The sequence below is a fragment of the Saccoglossus kowalevskii genome, chromosome 19, assembly GCF_978046115.1.
Source record: "Saccoglossus kowalevskii chromosome 19, keSacKowa6.1, whole genome shotgun sequence".
Taxonomy (NCBI): Eukaryota; Metazoa; Hemichordata; class Enteropneusta; family Harrimaniidae; genus Saccoglossus; species Saccoglossus kowalevskii.
This window is the reverse complement of record NC_140659.1, coordinates 480,763-497,707: the sequence shown is the minus strand read 5'-3', so window position 1 is coordinate 497,707 and position 16,945 is coordinate 480,763. Positions and strand designations below refer to the sequence as shown.

Below are 16,945 nucleotides of genomic sequence, written 5' to 3'. Positions count from 1 at the left end.
AGCAACACTATGGGGTAAACTGTTGGCCACAAGAAGCTATTAGACCTATACAACTCGTGATGACCAATCATCAGGCATTATTTTATATGTTCAGCCCGTAGCTGTACTCTATTGTCAAATAACACAGGCTACACGTACTAATACAATAAGTTAACATTTGGCTGATACACTTAGAACAAAACAATATATGTGCCATCATTAACTTGAAAAATACAAAACTAATGAACCAAACTAGGAAAGTACAGTGTTGTGTTGTCGTGTCAATCCCGTTCGATCCCCAAACTTTACTAACTGAGCGAACACTAGCACAAGACTACCATAACATTGTTTCAATGTTGCTTTAATATTTAACATCAGCTGCTTGAACGCGATCTTCATTACACCATCGCGGAATCACCGAATAAAAGCTTGCCTATTTATATCAACTTTTTTGCTGCCGCTGTTGAGCTGAGACATTGACGACTGACGTTTAAAGCTCGTTTCCACCAAAATGCTCATTACTATGCAATTTCGGCTGAGTCTGTTAGTAATCAATATATAGCTTTGTGTGGTTCTGTAAATATTTTATATGAAAATATCAGTTTAGAAAATCAATACCAAAAACGTGTACAGCATCCTTAAACGATGACAATTATTTTTATTAATACTGTTCGTTTTATTATGTTCTAATCTACGATTCACTTCCAAAATTTAGGGGGTTCAACCGAACCCCTATAACCCCCCCCCTCCCCAAACTACGGGCCTGCAAATCCTACCATAGGCTGAACAGTAACAGGGTCGACCCCTACCCTGGGTGAGTGTGCCACAGACTCAATGGGAAGGTCAATCCACTGGCCGAGATTCATTCACGAATGCGACTTTGGGGGAACCTTGGTTAAGGTCCGCAGGTGCTTGACCGAGCCTGGTTGACGCTAGGATAGCGCATTAAATTGCCATTTGATAGGGAGATGGCCGCATAGCCCTGTCATGTAGTCCCAAACAGGAAATGATTTCTGTGACAAAATGCACTATGTGTCAGCACCAGCACTTGCAATTTGCACATACAAAAAAGAAGTCAGGAGAGACAACAGTGACATTCAATGTCCGGAACTGTCTCCTGGCACAAAAACATTTAAAAAACAATAAGTTTCCCGAAATAAAATACATTGAATAAAAAATACAAAAGTGATTTTAGCACCTCCACATCGTGGGTAATTGCTTTACAGGCTGATTTATCGCAGGTGATAATGTTTTCGAATTGTACTACAAGTGGTGTCATACATTGTCAGCTGCCCATATACCACATACGTGTTAAAAGCAATACGGATACTAGTATTGTTTTAGAAACCATGCTTATTGAAAGTAATGTGAAGATACGCTTGATATTGTTTCAATACAAGCGTCATCCGTGGGAATCCTGACAAAGTCCATGACGGGTGTCCGTACGAGCAATATGACAATATTATCAAAAGTTGAGTACCCGTGCCTAAAACCTGCCAAGAGCCTCCAACCAATAGTAGAGTCTACGGTTTAATTTAGAGGTGAGAAGTTTACCAAAAATACTAAGTAAAGAAATTGCCCTATAATTCCCTGGTCATCAACCGGGCCTTTTTGTAAACTAGGACAATAGTCGCTTTTGACCAGATACTTGGGAAAGTTCCGGTATTAAAAAGAATATTTAGATGGGGGATCACAAATGATTCTGCATTTTTGTAAAATTCACCAATCAGTCTGGACCTGCTTGCTGATTTACCGTTTTTGATATGTTTCAAACTTTCATGTATCTCGTCATCTGAGATAGGACCATTCAAAATGTTCCAATCGATTTCCATATATTCCAAGGTCGTTTTCTAAAGCAAAATCATTATTGGATTAATTTTGTGAAAAAAAGGGTACTGAAATATTCAAACCATTTCTGGGTATTTATAGATGACCCTGGTGACTCCATAACATGACTTTTAGTGTAACTTATCTGTCTAAGCGTTGACCAAAATTACTATCTTGGGTACGAGTTAGACGTAAACTTAATTGTGTTTTGTAATGGTGTGATTTATCACGGCACATATTTTTTAATCTGTTACGTATTGTATGGTAGTTATGCAATCTTGCATATTAGATGAGTTGCGAAACACACGTAACAACCTGCCTGTATTTTTCTGCTTTATATTTTTTACACTCCAAATCAAACCATAGCGGTTGTTCTCTAGACTGACTGTACACCTTACGTAACATGGCGCATTTATCAACAGTAGAACGATATACATTCTATAAAATTATTTAGGTAGGTACCACAGGAGTCATTTTCTAGATTTTGAACAAAAGAATTTGAATTTTCTGACTTCCATACATATTCTGTCACAGTCCCTGATGTGATTCTGTAAAACTACTAGTATGTTCTGCGTTATCAGCAACGGTTGATGGTAATCCATGTTGAATTGGCATTTTAAATGAGAGTGGTGTGTGGTCGGATTCAATATGCAATCCAATACAAAAATTTGCTATTTTAAAAAACAAGGATGACGAAACTAGTACATAGTCGACAAGACTAGCACCATTACTGTAAAAACATGTAAAATCACCAATGCCAGTGTCATCACCAGACCCGCCATTCAACATATGCAGATTGTACGTACAACATAACGAAGACAAGTGACTGCCCAAAAGGATTTAAAACAGTGTCTTTTGATACACTTGGAATGTTGAAACTACCGGCATTATAAATTGGAAAATCGTTTAAAACAAATATTACGTCGCCGTTGACAATGAAATCTGGCTGGCTTCCAGACTTGGCATTAAAATCGCCAACAATTATTACATCAACTTCACCCAATTTAGACAAAATAGTCACCAATTCACTTTCCAACAACTCAATGTAATTTTGTGATTCAAGTCTTTTATAAACAGTGGTGTTTTGTGGAGGGATATGGACGTTACAATAGAGATTGTCCCTCTCTGAACGAATTAATTCTTTTCTAAAAAAAGAAAAACAAGCAATCATGTAAACGTGATTGAATACTGTCAGTATAATTTACAATCTCATTTCTGATAAGCGTCATAACACCTCCAGCAAAACGACCACATGTTGATGTACGAGGACATGTTTTATCAAACACTTTAAAACCAGGAAAATCATTTGAAAATTGGTGTTCGTATTCAGCCCATGTTTCGGATAAAGAAATAATGTGATAGGTATTTTTGATGTTTAAAAACCTTTCACTTAGGTAACCGGGATTCGGTCGTTTTCCACGCTAGACTCACAAGAAACACACACAAGCTCCATTCATGTTCCAACTGATTCTCTGCCAAGTCCCTGGTTTTCACCCGAGACAGCATTACATCACTCTATATTTCTTGTCACTCCTTAACCAATTACAATCAGTATAAGAGACTCCACGGCCTTGCCTTCAAACAAACAACCAATCACATGAAAGTTTTACACATCATAATCAATTGATTAATCGTCAAGCTATTTAGAAACCCACTACTATATGTCAACACTAACTAATATTTATGGGGTAATAGTCTTGCAATAACATTCCACAAAGATACCACATTTGTTAGAATCGCAAACAAGATTGGTTTAGGATTACAGCTACTGTACTGTAATCTTTTAAAACTGCAGACTCATAAGATGTTTTTGGCTGATTTCGACTAGCTCGCCATCTGGCCTTGTCATTAACCTTTATCAGTAGATGTCATGGCAACCACTGTCAAACTGACTGACCTCGACATTCAACCACTATCAGTAGATGCCATGGCAACCACCGTTAGGCTGAAATATAAATCATGACAATAACATCAAACGATTTGAGGAAATGAACGAAATTAAGTGAATTAAGTTTGTGTTTAAAAGCTTTAACATTCCAAGTTTTACAAGTCATTGTCAATGACACGTCCCCGTTCCGTTCATATTTGAGTGACATATACATTCAAAGCAGATCATGACCGAAATGCACCTGCATATGTACAACACATTGTGCTAAATCTGAACAAAATCCATCCATGCATGACTGAGATCCGGTTCTGGAATTGTGAAAATACGTGATTTTGATGCATTTTCGGCCTTAAAATGGCCATCATTCCGCTATTGTTAAGCAGATCATGAAACAAATGCACATATCTATTTGTGACATGATGTACCATGTGTGTGTGAAGTTTGAACTTGATCAATCCAGACATATCTTGGACACGGATCCAGAACTGAATTCTTTAACAAAATGGCCGCCAGTCGGCCATTTCGAACTTGATCCGAAAAAAAAAGACGTGCATCAAGGTCCTATTATGTTTAATGTATGTACCAAATTTGAACAAAATCCATCCATGCATGACTGAGATCCGGTTCTGGAATTGTGAAAATACGTGATTTTGATGCATTTTCGGCCTTAAAATGGCCATCATTCCGCTATTGTTAAGCAGATCATGAAACAAATGCACATATCTATTTGTGACATGATGTACCATGTGTGTGTGAAGTTTGAACTTGATCAATCCAGACATGTCTTGGATACGTATCCAGAACTGAATTCTTTAACAAAATGGCCGCCAGTCGGCCATTTCGAACTTGATCCGAAAAAAAAAGACGTGCATCAAGGTCCTATTATGTTTAATGTATGTACCAAATTTGAACAAAATCCATCCATGCATAACTGAGATACGGGTCCGGAATGGTGAAAATGTGCGATTTCAATGCATTTTCGGCCTTAAAGCGGCCCCCATTTGGCTATCGTTAATGAGATCATGAAACAAATGCACATACATATTTGTGACATGATGTACCTTGTGTGTGTGAAGTTTGAACTTGATCAATCCAGACATGTCTCAGATACGGATCCAGAACTGAATTCTTTAAAACAAAATGGCCGCCAGTCGGCTATTTCGAACTTGATCCGAAAAAAAAAATGACGTGCATCAAGGTCCTATTATGTTTAATGTATGTACCAAATTTGAATGAAATCCGTCCATGCATAACTGAGATCCGGGTCCGGAATGGTGAAAATGTGCGATTTCAATGCATTTTCGGCCTTAAAGTGGCCGCCATTTGGCTATCGTTAATGAGATCATGAAACAAATGCACATACATATTTGTGACATGATGTACCTTGTGTGTGTGAAGTTTGAACTCGATCAATCCAAGCATGTCTCAGATACGGATGCAGAACTGAATTCTTTAAAACAAAATGGCCGCCAGTCGGCCATTTCGAACCCGATCCCCCAAAAAAAATGACGTGCATCAAGGTCCTATTATGTTTAATGTATGTACCAAATTTGAACAAAATCCGTCCATGCATAACTGAGATCCGGGTCCGGAATGGTGAAAATGTGCGATTTTGATGCATTTTCGGCCTTAAAATGGCCGCTATTCAGCTATCGTTAATCGGATCATGAAAAAAATGCATGTGCATATGTCCCATATAATGTGTGATGTATGAGTGAAGTTTGAACTTAATCGGTCCATGCATGTTCGAGATACAGGTGATCACGGACGCACGGACGGACGCACACAGGGCAAAACATAAGTCCCCGTTTTCGGACTGCGTCCGAACGGGGACTAAAAATGATGAACCATGGACATGTCCTTATAATCTGAGAGGACTACCTGTAGTACATACACGTTTGATATCAAAGCAGTCAGACTTGCGGTTTTCAAGACGAAATTATCACTTTTCATCCAAAATCACAGATTTGAAGATATAACGAAATGAACAAATCTAAAAGGTCTGTCCAAGGTACATATACACCAAGTATCAAAGCAATAACAATTGTAGTTTTCAAGAAGTCGAAAAGGTAAAACGTTTACAAGGACAACAGACAATCACATATTGTGTTGACTAAGTCAACAGTAGAGCTGAATACATTCTTGTCGAGCAGACCACAACTTGGTTGTTCATTGTTTACCACTCCCACCATCGCCTAACATGTAGACACGAGTGTTGGCCGACACCTGACAGAATAGTGCATGTCTCATCGGCAAAATCAATACTGCAAATTTGCAAAGTTCATGCCTTCTTGCAATGAGTTTCAATGAATATTCGTTTTGTGGTCATGGTACTGTGATGAATCTGTTGATCGACTTATTTAGTTGATTACTAGCGAATTGCTGTGTTATGTCTGTCATCGTTTAGGCGAGGTTCTGGACGGAACTTGACTCGGTGATTTGGAACTAATTACGATATAACCGTCGCTATTCGGACTACTATTTCTGACAGTTAGTATTCGCAATTATTAATATAGTGAACGATTAATCAAAAGATATGACGTGTTCAGTACTTAGTGCGATTGGCTTTATGATAGAAGGTTATGCCCTAGAGTCTTTTTACTGCTTTGTAATTGGTTAAGGTTTTGAAAATGAATAAGAGTTTTTTAGTTGGTCTTGGCGAGAACACCACGACAGACGAGTCCAGTCCTGGAGAGTCTTGGGGCAAGTCTTGACACAGTCTTGGGCGAGTCTTGGGCCAGCCTTGCGATAGTCTTGGGGACTTTTCCCCAGGGCGCTGTGTCTTATAGAGTGCTCGACTGACCGACTAAGACGAGAGTTGAAACGTATTTCGTTGTGTGTGTCTTATTTGACTGTAAAGTTTAAGTGACTTTCCCGATCCCGTAGCTCAAGGGGACGCGATATAGAGACGAGACGATATTTCCCCCTGACAAGTGTGGAGAACGCAGAGAGAAGAGATTTCCCTCGTGATAGTACCACTGCGTGGAGAGGTGCAACTCACGGGACTAATTCAGGGTGCACTGTGCAGATGCTCATTCCTAACTAGGGATACAAAGTCATGTTTGCATTGTTGGCAAAAATCTTGTCACCAATATGATAAACATTGGGCGGTAATTTGCCAGCACCTCATCACATATGTCAACAAATAAACTCTTCGGTAAATGGTTACTCTATGATGGCTGTCACTGACGTTCCTGCAATTTTAATGGCACCAACAAAAAAGTCAGTGAAGTTGAAAACTACATTGTTTGGTTTGGAGCACCTCGGGGGGAGGACACAACTCACACAAACTTGGCATTTCATTGCCTCCTATAAGTTAACACAGACCCAACTACTATCTGGAATCCAATCAAAACCAGTCATAATTTCTAGCTTGTATTGTTCAACTTACTATATACTATAATGATCTCGGCCATGATAGTTTGTTTTTCAGATGAGGTTCAAAATGGCCGACTCTCAGCCATTTTGTTTTATGGAAAGCTATTCAAGAGCCACATCTTGAAAATGACCCAATATTCTTACATTGCCATTCTAATATAGCTAAGATAAGGAACTTGAGATTAAACGATGATGAGAACATACATTCACATTATGAGGGTTGCATGAATATTTATTCTTGCTAATGAGGAATGTTTTTAACAGTAGGAGAAAAAAACACAAATAACTTAAAAATTGATTTAGGCATCTTGGATAAAAAGAAGCTGCATTGAAAACATGCAAAGTTCATCTAAAAATGTTTAAATAAATCAATTGTAAGAAGTAGATAAAAGAAGTCTTAAAAATTCACTACTGTACTATTAAGACTGGAGCACATTTCTGTGCTCGTACTGCACCATTTTTCATTCACAGTAAATCAGCTGACATTCCACATAATGTAAAGACAATTAACAAGACAATAAAACTACATGAATATTGTGTTGGTAGATTACATGTAATTTGTAATTAATTTTGATTAATATTGATTAATTGCATAAATATAAGTTCATTATCATTCTCATTCTGTCCAAATTTGAATCTGATGGTGAATGGACACCATAGTATTCTAACTCGTGATCAAGAAAACATGGATACTGAGTTGATCAAACAGCAAAATATTTTATATTGAACCATGACTGAATAATAATGCTGTTAGATTTTTGGTAAAGCAAGTTGGAGATATATGTATACGTTATCTAAGGTACTTGACGATTTAGATGATTTTTAATTTTTCCAGTGTCCAGAACACAATGTTGCATTAGTTCAATGGTTTTGTTTTCAAGAAAAAATTTGTTAAGAGAACTAAAAACAGCACAATATGTGATAAGTCAAAATTTTAGAAACAAACAACGAAAATTTGTTGTATAATTATAATCTAATTAAACAATTAGAGTAGGCAAGGTATTTACCGTAAGGGCATGCAAATGGTCTGTAATGATTGTTGAGTGTTAATTAAACTTGGCAAAATCACAACCTTCTTCAGCGAAAACCAGTTCTACTGAGACAAACTGTCGCATACGACTTATTTACCACTCCCGTGTCACTGAGAATGTTACTGTGTCTGGGTGGAATATTCTAGATTTTGTTTAGAAACTGGTTGAATAGGTAATAGAACAATGTAGGAGGCAATAGAAGGTAATGGAACATTCTAGAAATTTGTAGTAAGTTCCAGACTCATTATGTATGCTGATGTAATGGTCTATTTATAGACAGTGGGGGTATATATAGGGGAGTTGTTCAGCACTGAGATCAGATCGGAGATCTCGTTGTATTGTATTGGAGTTTAAGTATCTAGTTATTGGAGTAGTGGAGTTTTACCGCGTTATTGTACTTGATGCTTGCAGAGTATAATAATACCAGTACCAGTTGAAACCTCATCTGTTGGCTCCGTGTTCGTATTTTATCATCGCCGCCAGGGAAGTCTTTTTTGTTACTGCGATTTTGGTATTTGAACCATCACACCTGTACTATACCAATTACGATAATATTACGTTGCATGTGACACCAACCCATAAATTGAATGGTCTGACCCATGACCCAGGCTGTTGCCAATCAAATCTGTTGCAATACCATAGTTACCAGTAATATATAAGTATTAACATGTTGTATAAATTCATAAAAAAAATATACTATTTAAATTTTTTTAGAAATCAAGCAATAATAATGGTCCACTTCTTTTCAAAAGTATATTAAAAATTGTGATGACAAAAATTCTATACATTTTGCAAGGTACATACATATTATGTGAAGTTATTACAAACAAGAGTAGATGCACTCACACAACAATAAAGCAACCATGTATTAGTTGATAAAACTCAACCAATCACAATTTGTGTACTAATTGGGACAAATGCAGTATTTTAGACAATGCAGGATTGTCTCAGGTCTTAATAGAACAAAGGTTTGATTTGCCCCTTCTACAGTCAACATCAGAATGTCCTAACCAAACACAAGTGTTCACAATTGGCTTACAAACAAACCATTCCCAGAATTGCTATTTACTTGTTTACACATCAAGCTTGTGTATGCATTAGTTCATGTTGGGATTATTATCCGTTTGTTGCAAGATCTAGCGCAATGTGTGAAATCATAAAAACAGGACAAACATAGGTCATAGCATTGTAGTGACATCAAAACATTGCGTAGGATTTAACAAATGTTTTTACCGCTTAATTATGTGCTATAAGTAAAGGGATTAACATTTTGACATTGAGCTATAAAGAAATTGAAATTCAAAATCAAATCATTCGATTTTTGTGGCAGATGTTCAATCGGTACATGCCTAGCTTTGATCTTGCAATGAATGGAACATTATCTGATAAGCTGTATGGAGGTGAAACAGAGATACTATCACAGGAAGTTATAATGCATCATGGGAGTAAAAGAGACCTGCTATACATTGATTAATTACTAAAATAAATCAAGATCTAAATGCAATTTTTCAATTTTATAAATTTAATTAGTCCAATCACTAAGGCAGAGGAAATTAGTTCCTTTTCAACTTGGATGTTAAATACAATTTTGATTCAATTAATTTAGATTAAAAATGGTATTTGAAAATATGTTATTGAAAAACTAGGAACTTGGTTTGGAGTGTTAGCTACAGGCCAATAATTTTAGAATAACTGAATAGTGTAATGTTTGCCAACAATGCTGGATGTGAATCGTGTTTGAGGATGGAGTGTTCAAAGTCGGCTTATTCTTGTGTTATGCTAGTACTTTCACTATAATCGATTGAGTCTTCATCTTGTGGTTGTACTGCCATGTATTCTGCTGAGAAGCCTTTCTTCTGTATTGAAGCATCAGACTTAAACTTAATATGGAGGCTTTCTGTAGTGGAAGTTATGTCATCAGGAATCTGAAAGAACAAGACATGAATGTCACAGTCCCCGTTATTTAATTATAAAATACTCATGTTAAAATAATACATGGAACATCTGCAAACAATTGAATTAATATTTACTCTATGTGGGTACAACTCATCATAAAGTGATTTCCCTCAATCAAGTAATTGAAAACTTCCATTGACCCATGTCCAAAATCTCAGAGTACACAAGTTTAACCAAACTATGTCTCATACATGCTCAAGAAACTGCATTCTGTGTAAACCTTGATGTACGTTTAATAACAACTTGACTTCTTTGTTACTTCAGGTCTTTGTATATTACCAGGACCTGGGTTTGTTTCAGTATCACCACTATAATTCCCATCAAAATGTAGCCCTGACACCCCCAACTTTTCCACTGAGATTGGTAATGGTACGACCCATCTGTCACTGATTCAGCATTACAATCTAAGCTAATTATTTATTCTGAGCATGCACAGTTGCTCTGTCAGTGCAGTAGGGACAGGTAATTTTGGATCAAAATCTTGAACTAGCAGCCTGTCGGCTGAGATAGCTTCGCTGTTATCAATGCACATTTCAATTGAAGAACTGAAGATATCATCAGAAAATGAACAATATGTATAGTATTAAAGCAATCAGAATTGCCGTTTTCAACAAAAATTCGAAAATATAACTTTTCATCAAAAATATTCATCAAAATTAGATAATTGAAGAACAAAATCATCATGAAATTAACAAATCTGAAAGGGGTCTACCTGTAGTAACTATGTAGTATATATAATATCAAAGCAATTAAACCAAAAATGCCAGAAATACTCATGAAATTAGAGAATTGAAAATATCATCACGAAATGAACAAATCTGAGAGAGGACCACGTTTAGTACCTAGATATGTAATATCAAAGCAATTGCACCTGCAGTTTTTAACAAGAAGAAAAATGACAAAAATATTCACCAACTAATGAGAATTTGAGATATTGACATGGAATGAACAAATCTGAGAAAGAACCATCCAAGATACTTGCACATAAAATTTGAAAACATTCTGACTTGCGGTTTTGAAGAAACAGTTGAAATTGTAAAGTTGACGACGATGGACAATCAGTAATATGAACAGCTCCGCTGTGTCGACTTTATCAACAGCGGAGCTAAAAAGACTCACATAGGATATTAAGATCTGGAAAAAAAAGTTACGTGCATATTCCGCAGAGACTTGTTCATCAACCTGCTAAGTTTCATTGATGTCTGCTGCAGAATTTCTGAGAAAATGTTAGAGACGTCACAGACGGGAAATTGAAATAAGAATTAATAGTCCGCCTTTCAGGCTGCGCCTGAAACACATCAAGGTTTGTTGAATACAGAACACATCAGGGTTTGTTGAATACAGAACACATCAGGGTTTGTTGAATATAGAACACATCAGGGTTTGTTGAATACAGAACACATCAGGGTTTGTTGAATACAGAACACATCAGGATTTGTTGAATATAGAACACATCAGGGTTTGTTGAATATAGAACACATCAGGGTTTGTTGAACACAGAACACATCAGGGTTTGTTGAATACAGAACACATCAGGGTTTGTTGAATATAGAACACATCAGGGTTTGTTGAATACAGAACACATCAGGGTTTGTTGAATACAGAACACATCAGGGTTTGTTAAATATAGAACACATCAGGGTTTGTTGAATATAGAACACATCAGGGTTTGTTGAATATAGAACACATCAGGGTTTGTTGAATACAGAACACATCAGGGTTTGTTGAATATAGAACACATCAGGGTTTGTTGAATATAGAACACATCAGGGTTTGTTAAATATAGAACACATCAGGGTTTGTTGAATATAGAACACATCAGGGTTTGTTGAATATAGAACACATCAGGGTTTGTTGAATATAGAACACATCAGGGTTTGTTAAATATAGAACACATCAGGGTTTGTTGAATATAGAACACATCAGGGTTTGTTGAATACAGAACGCATCAGGGTTTGTTGAATATAGAACACATCAGGGTTTGTTGAACACAGAACACATCAGGGTTTGTTGAACACAGAACACATCAGGGTTTGTTGAATACAGAACACATCAGGGTTTGTTGAATATAGAACACATCAGGGTTTGTTGAATACAGAACACATCAGGGTTTGTTGAACACAGAACACATCAGGGTTTGTTGAACACAGAACACATCAGGGTTTGTTGAATACAGAACACATCAGGGTTTGTTGAACACAGAACACATCAGGGTTTGTTGAATACAGAACACATCAGGGTTTGTTGAATACAGAACACATCAGGGTTTGTTGAATACAGAATACATCAGGGTTTGTTGAATATAGAACACATACCTTAAGGTTTGTCAACTTACTTTGTGCCCGCAGAATTTCCCCAAATTAGGAGCAGAGTAATCTTCCCCATCAAATATTTCAATATAATCATAATTACACTCTGTTTCATGTTCTATTTCAATTGATCTAAACATCAATCTCACTACGTAGCCATCGGGTGCAAGTATTGTCCAATCACAGTCCTCCTGTAAACAAAACCATGACAAAATGTTTTTATTTGGTTACAATTATTTTTAATAATGCTCATTATCTCTCGTTCTATCAATCATGGCAAGTACAATCGAGTCCAGTCTGTCCAGTCAACAACCATACAGACCATTGTATACACAAATGCATTCTGATGATTGCTTAAATTATCAATTATTAAATATCAACAAATTTGGTGATGTTGTATAAATATACTAGCAGCCTATCGGCTGAGATAGCTCCGCTGTTAGTAATGCACATTTTAATTAAAGAACTGAAGATATCATTAGAAAATGAACAATATGTTTAGTATTAAGGCAATCGGACTTGCGGTTTTCAACAAAAATTCAAAAATATAACTTTTTATCAAAAATTTTCATCAAAATTAGATAATTGAAGAACAAAATCATCACAAAATGAACAAATCCGAGAGATGTCTACCTGTAGTACCCATGTAGTATATATAATATCAAAGCAATTAGACTTGCGGTTTTTAACAAGAAGTCGAAAATATCACTTTTTACCAAAAATGACAAAAATGTTCATCAAAAAAGAGAATTAAAGATATCATCACAAAATGAACAAATCTGAGAGAGGTCCACATGTAGTACCTAGATATGTAATATCAAAGCAAGTGGACTTTCAGTTTTTAACAAGGAGTGGAAAATATCACTTTTTACCAAAAATGACAAAAATATACATCAAAATTAGAGGATTGAAGAATTGAAGAATAGAGAATTGTCGTCACAAAATCAACAAATCTGACAAAGGTCAACTTGATGTACCTACATATACAATATCAAAGCAATCAGACTGGCAGTTTTTAAGAAGAAGTCGAAAATAGCATTTTTGACCAAAAGGTACCTTCCTAGAAAGTTTCACAGCTATACAGTTTGTGGTTTTTAAGAAGAAGTCTAAAATGTAAAGTTGATGACGGCGACGGTGAAGACAGACAATCAGTAATACTATAAGCTCCACTCGACTTTGTCGACAGCGGAGCTCATAAATATTTATTCCTTTTTTATAACAATTATGAAATAATTCCAGAACATTTGTAGACCAGTGGTCAAAAAGAATAAAGTAATAAACATCATTGCCTCAATAATGAGACTGCCGGGTTGATGAGATTCTGCACAAATACAAATGTTCTATGTCTGACATGTGAAATATTAACATTCTATGTAAGCTAATGTGTGTACCTTGTCACTGTAGTTGGTGTCACCATATCTGACATGTGAAATATTAACATTCTATGTAAGCTAATGTGTGTACCTTGTCACTGTAGTTGGTGTCACCATATCTGACATGTGAAATATTAACATTCTATGTAAGCTAATGTGGGTACTTTGTCACTGTAGTTGGTGTCACCATATCTGACATGTGAAATATTAACATTCTATGTAAGCTAATGTGGGTACTCTGTCACTGTAGTTGGTGTCACCATATCTGACATGTGAAATATTAACATTCTATGTATGCTAATGTGGGTACCTTGTCACTGTAGTTGGTGTCACCATATCTGACATGTGAAATATTAACATTCTATGTAAGCTAATGTGTGTACCTTGTCACTGTAGTTGGTGTCACCATATCTGACATGTGAAATATTAACATTCTATGTAAGCTAATGTGGGTACTTTGTCACTGTAGTTGGTGTCACCATATCTGACATGTGAAATATTAACATTCTATGTAAGCTAATGTGTGTACCTTGTCACTGTAGTTGGTGTCACCATATCTGACATGTGAAATATTAACATTCTATTTATGATAATGTGGGTACTCTGTCACTGTAGTTGGTGTCACCATATCTGGCATGTGAAATATTAACATTCTATGTATGCTAATGTGGGTACTTTGTCACTGTAGTTGGTGTCACCATATCTGACATGTGAAATATTAACATTCTATGTAAGCTAATGTGGGTACTCTGTCACTGTAGTTGGTGTCACCATATCTGACATGTGAAATATTAACATTCTATGTAAGCTAATGTGTGTACCTTGTCACTGTAGTTGGTGTCACCATATCTGACATGTGAAATATTAACATTCTATTTATGATAATGTGGGTACTCTGTCACTGTAGTCGGTGTCACCATATCTGACATGTGAAATATTAACATTCTATGTATGCTAATGTGGATACTTTGTCACTGTAGTTGGTGTCACCATATCTGACATGTGAAATATTAACATTCTATGTAAGCTAATGTGTGTACCTTGTCACTGTAGTTGGTGTTACCATATCTGACATGTGAAATATTAACATTCTATGTAAGCTAATGTGGGTACTCTGTCACTGTAGTTGGTGTCACCATATCTGACATGTGAAATATTAACATTCTATGTATGCTAATGTGGGTACTCTGTCACTGTAGTTGGTGTCACCATATCTGACATGTGAAATATTAACATTCTATGTATGCTAATGTGGGTACTCTGTCACTGTAGTTGGTGTCACCATATCTGGCATGTGAAATATTAACATTCTATGTAAGCTAATGTGGGTACTCTGTCACTGTAGTTGGTGTCACCATATCTGACATGTGAAATATTAACATTCTATGTAAGCTAATGTGTGTACCTTGTCACTGTAGTTGGTGTCACCATATCTGACATGTGAAATATTAACATTCTATGTAAGCTAATGTGGGTACTCTGTCACTGTAGTTGGTGTCACCATATCCGACATGTGAAATATTAACATTCTATGTATGCTAATGTGGGTACTCTGTCACTGTAGTTGGTGTCACCATATCTGGCATGTGAAATATTAACATTCTATGTAAGCTAATGTGTGTACCTTGTCACTGTAGTCGGTGTCACCATATCTGACATGTGAAATATTAACATTCTATGTATGCTAATGTGGGTACTCTGTCACTGTAGTTGGTGTCACCATATCTGGCATGTGAAATATTAACATTCTATGTAAGCTAATGTGTGTACCTTGTCACTGTAGTTGGTGTCACCATATCTGACATGTGAAATATTAACATTCTATGTAAGCTAATGTGGGTACTTTGTCACTGTAGTTGGTGTCACCATATCTGACATGTGAAATAATGACATTCTATGTAAGCTAATGTGTGTACCTTGTCACTGTAGTTGGTGTCACCATATCTGACTTGTGAAATATTAACATTCTATGTAAGCTAATGTGGGTACCTTGTCACTGTAGTCGGTGTCACCATATCTGACTTGTGAAATATTAACATTCTATGTAAGCTAATGTGTGTACCTTGTCACTGTAGTCGGTGTCACCATATCTGACATGTGAAATATTAACATTCTATGTAAGCTAATGTGTGTACCTTGTCACTGTAGTTGGTGTCACCATATCTGACATGTGAAATATTAACATTCTATGTAAGCTAATGTGTGTACCTTGTCACTGTAGTTGGTGTCACCATATCTGACATGTGAAATATTAACATTCTATGTAAGCTAATGTGTGTACCTTGTCACTGTAGTTGGTGTCACCATATCTGACATGTGAAATATTAACATTCTATGTATGCTAATGTGGGTACTCTGTCACTGTAGTTGGTGTCACCATATCTGACATGTGAAATATTAACATTCTATGTAAGCTAATGTGTGTACCTTGTCACTGTAGTTGGTGTCACCATATCTGACATGTGAAATATTGACATTCTATGTATGCTAATGTGGGTACTCTGTCACTGTAGTTGGTGTCACCATATCTGACATGTGAAATAATGACATTCTATGTAAGCTAATGTGTGTACCTTGTCACTGTAGTTGGTGTCACCATATCTGACTTGTGAAATATTAACATTCTATGTAAGCTAATGTGGGTACCTTGTCACTGTAGTCGGTGTCACCATATCTGACTTGTGAAATATTAACATTCTATGTAAGCTAATGTGTGTACCTTGTCACTGTAGTCGGTGTCACCATATCTGACATGTGAAATATTAACATTCTATGTAAGCTAATGTGTGTACCTTGTCACTGTAGTTGGTGTCACCATATCTGACATGTGAAATATTAACATTCTATGTAAGCTAATGTGTGTACCTTGTCACTGTAGTTGGTGTCACCATATCTGACATGTGAAATATTAACATTCTATGTAAGCTAATGTGTGTACCTTGTCACTGTAGTTGGTGTCACCATATCTGACATGTGAAATATTAACATTCTATGTATGCTAATGTGGGTACTCTGTCACTGTAGTTGGTGTCACCATATCTGACATGTGAAATATTAACATTCTATGTAAGCTAATGTGTGTACCTTGTCACTGTAGTCGGTGTCACCATATCTGACATGTGAAATATTAACATTCTATGTAAGCTAATGTGGGTACCTTGTCACTGTAGTTGGTGTCACCATATCTGACATGTGAAATATTAA

General features: G+C 36.3%; 1 protein-coding gene across 1 annotated transcript in view; it reads right to left on the bottom strand.

Annotated features, from left to right (window-relative positions):
* Positions 1–7,283: 7,283 nt before the first annotated feature.
* LOC102803168 (tolloid-like protein 1) overlaps positions 7,284–16,945 on the bottom strand; it is a 115,124-nt gene continuing 105,462 nt past the window's right edge. The window contains exons 18-19 of the mRNA XM_085494043.1: positions 12,395–12,559; positions 7,284–10,028 (exon numbers count right to left, since the gene is read on the bottom strand). Coding sequence (XP_085350169.1) covers positions 9,867–10,028; positions 12,395–12,559 — 327 coding nt within the window. The 3' untranslated portion in view covers positions 7,284–9,866. The remainder of the gene's footprint in view (positions 10,029–12,394; positions 12,560–16,945) is intronic.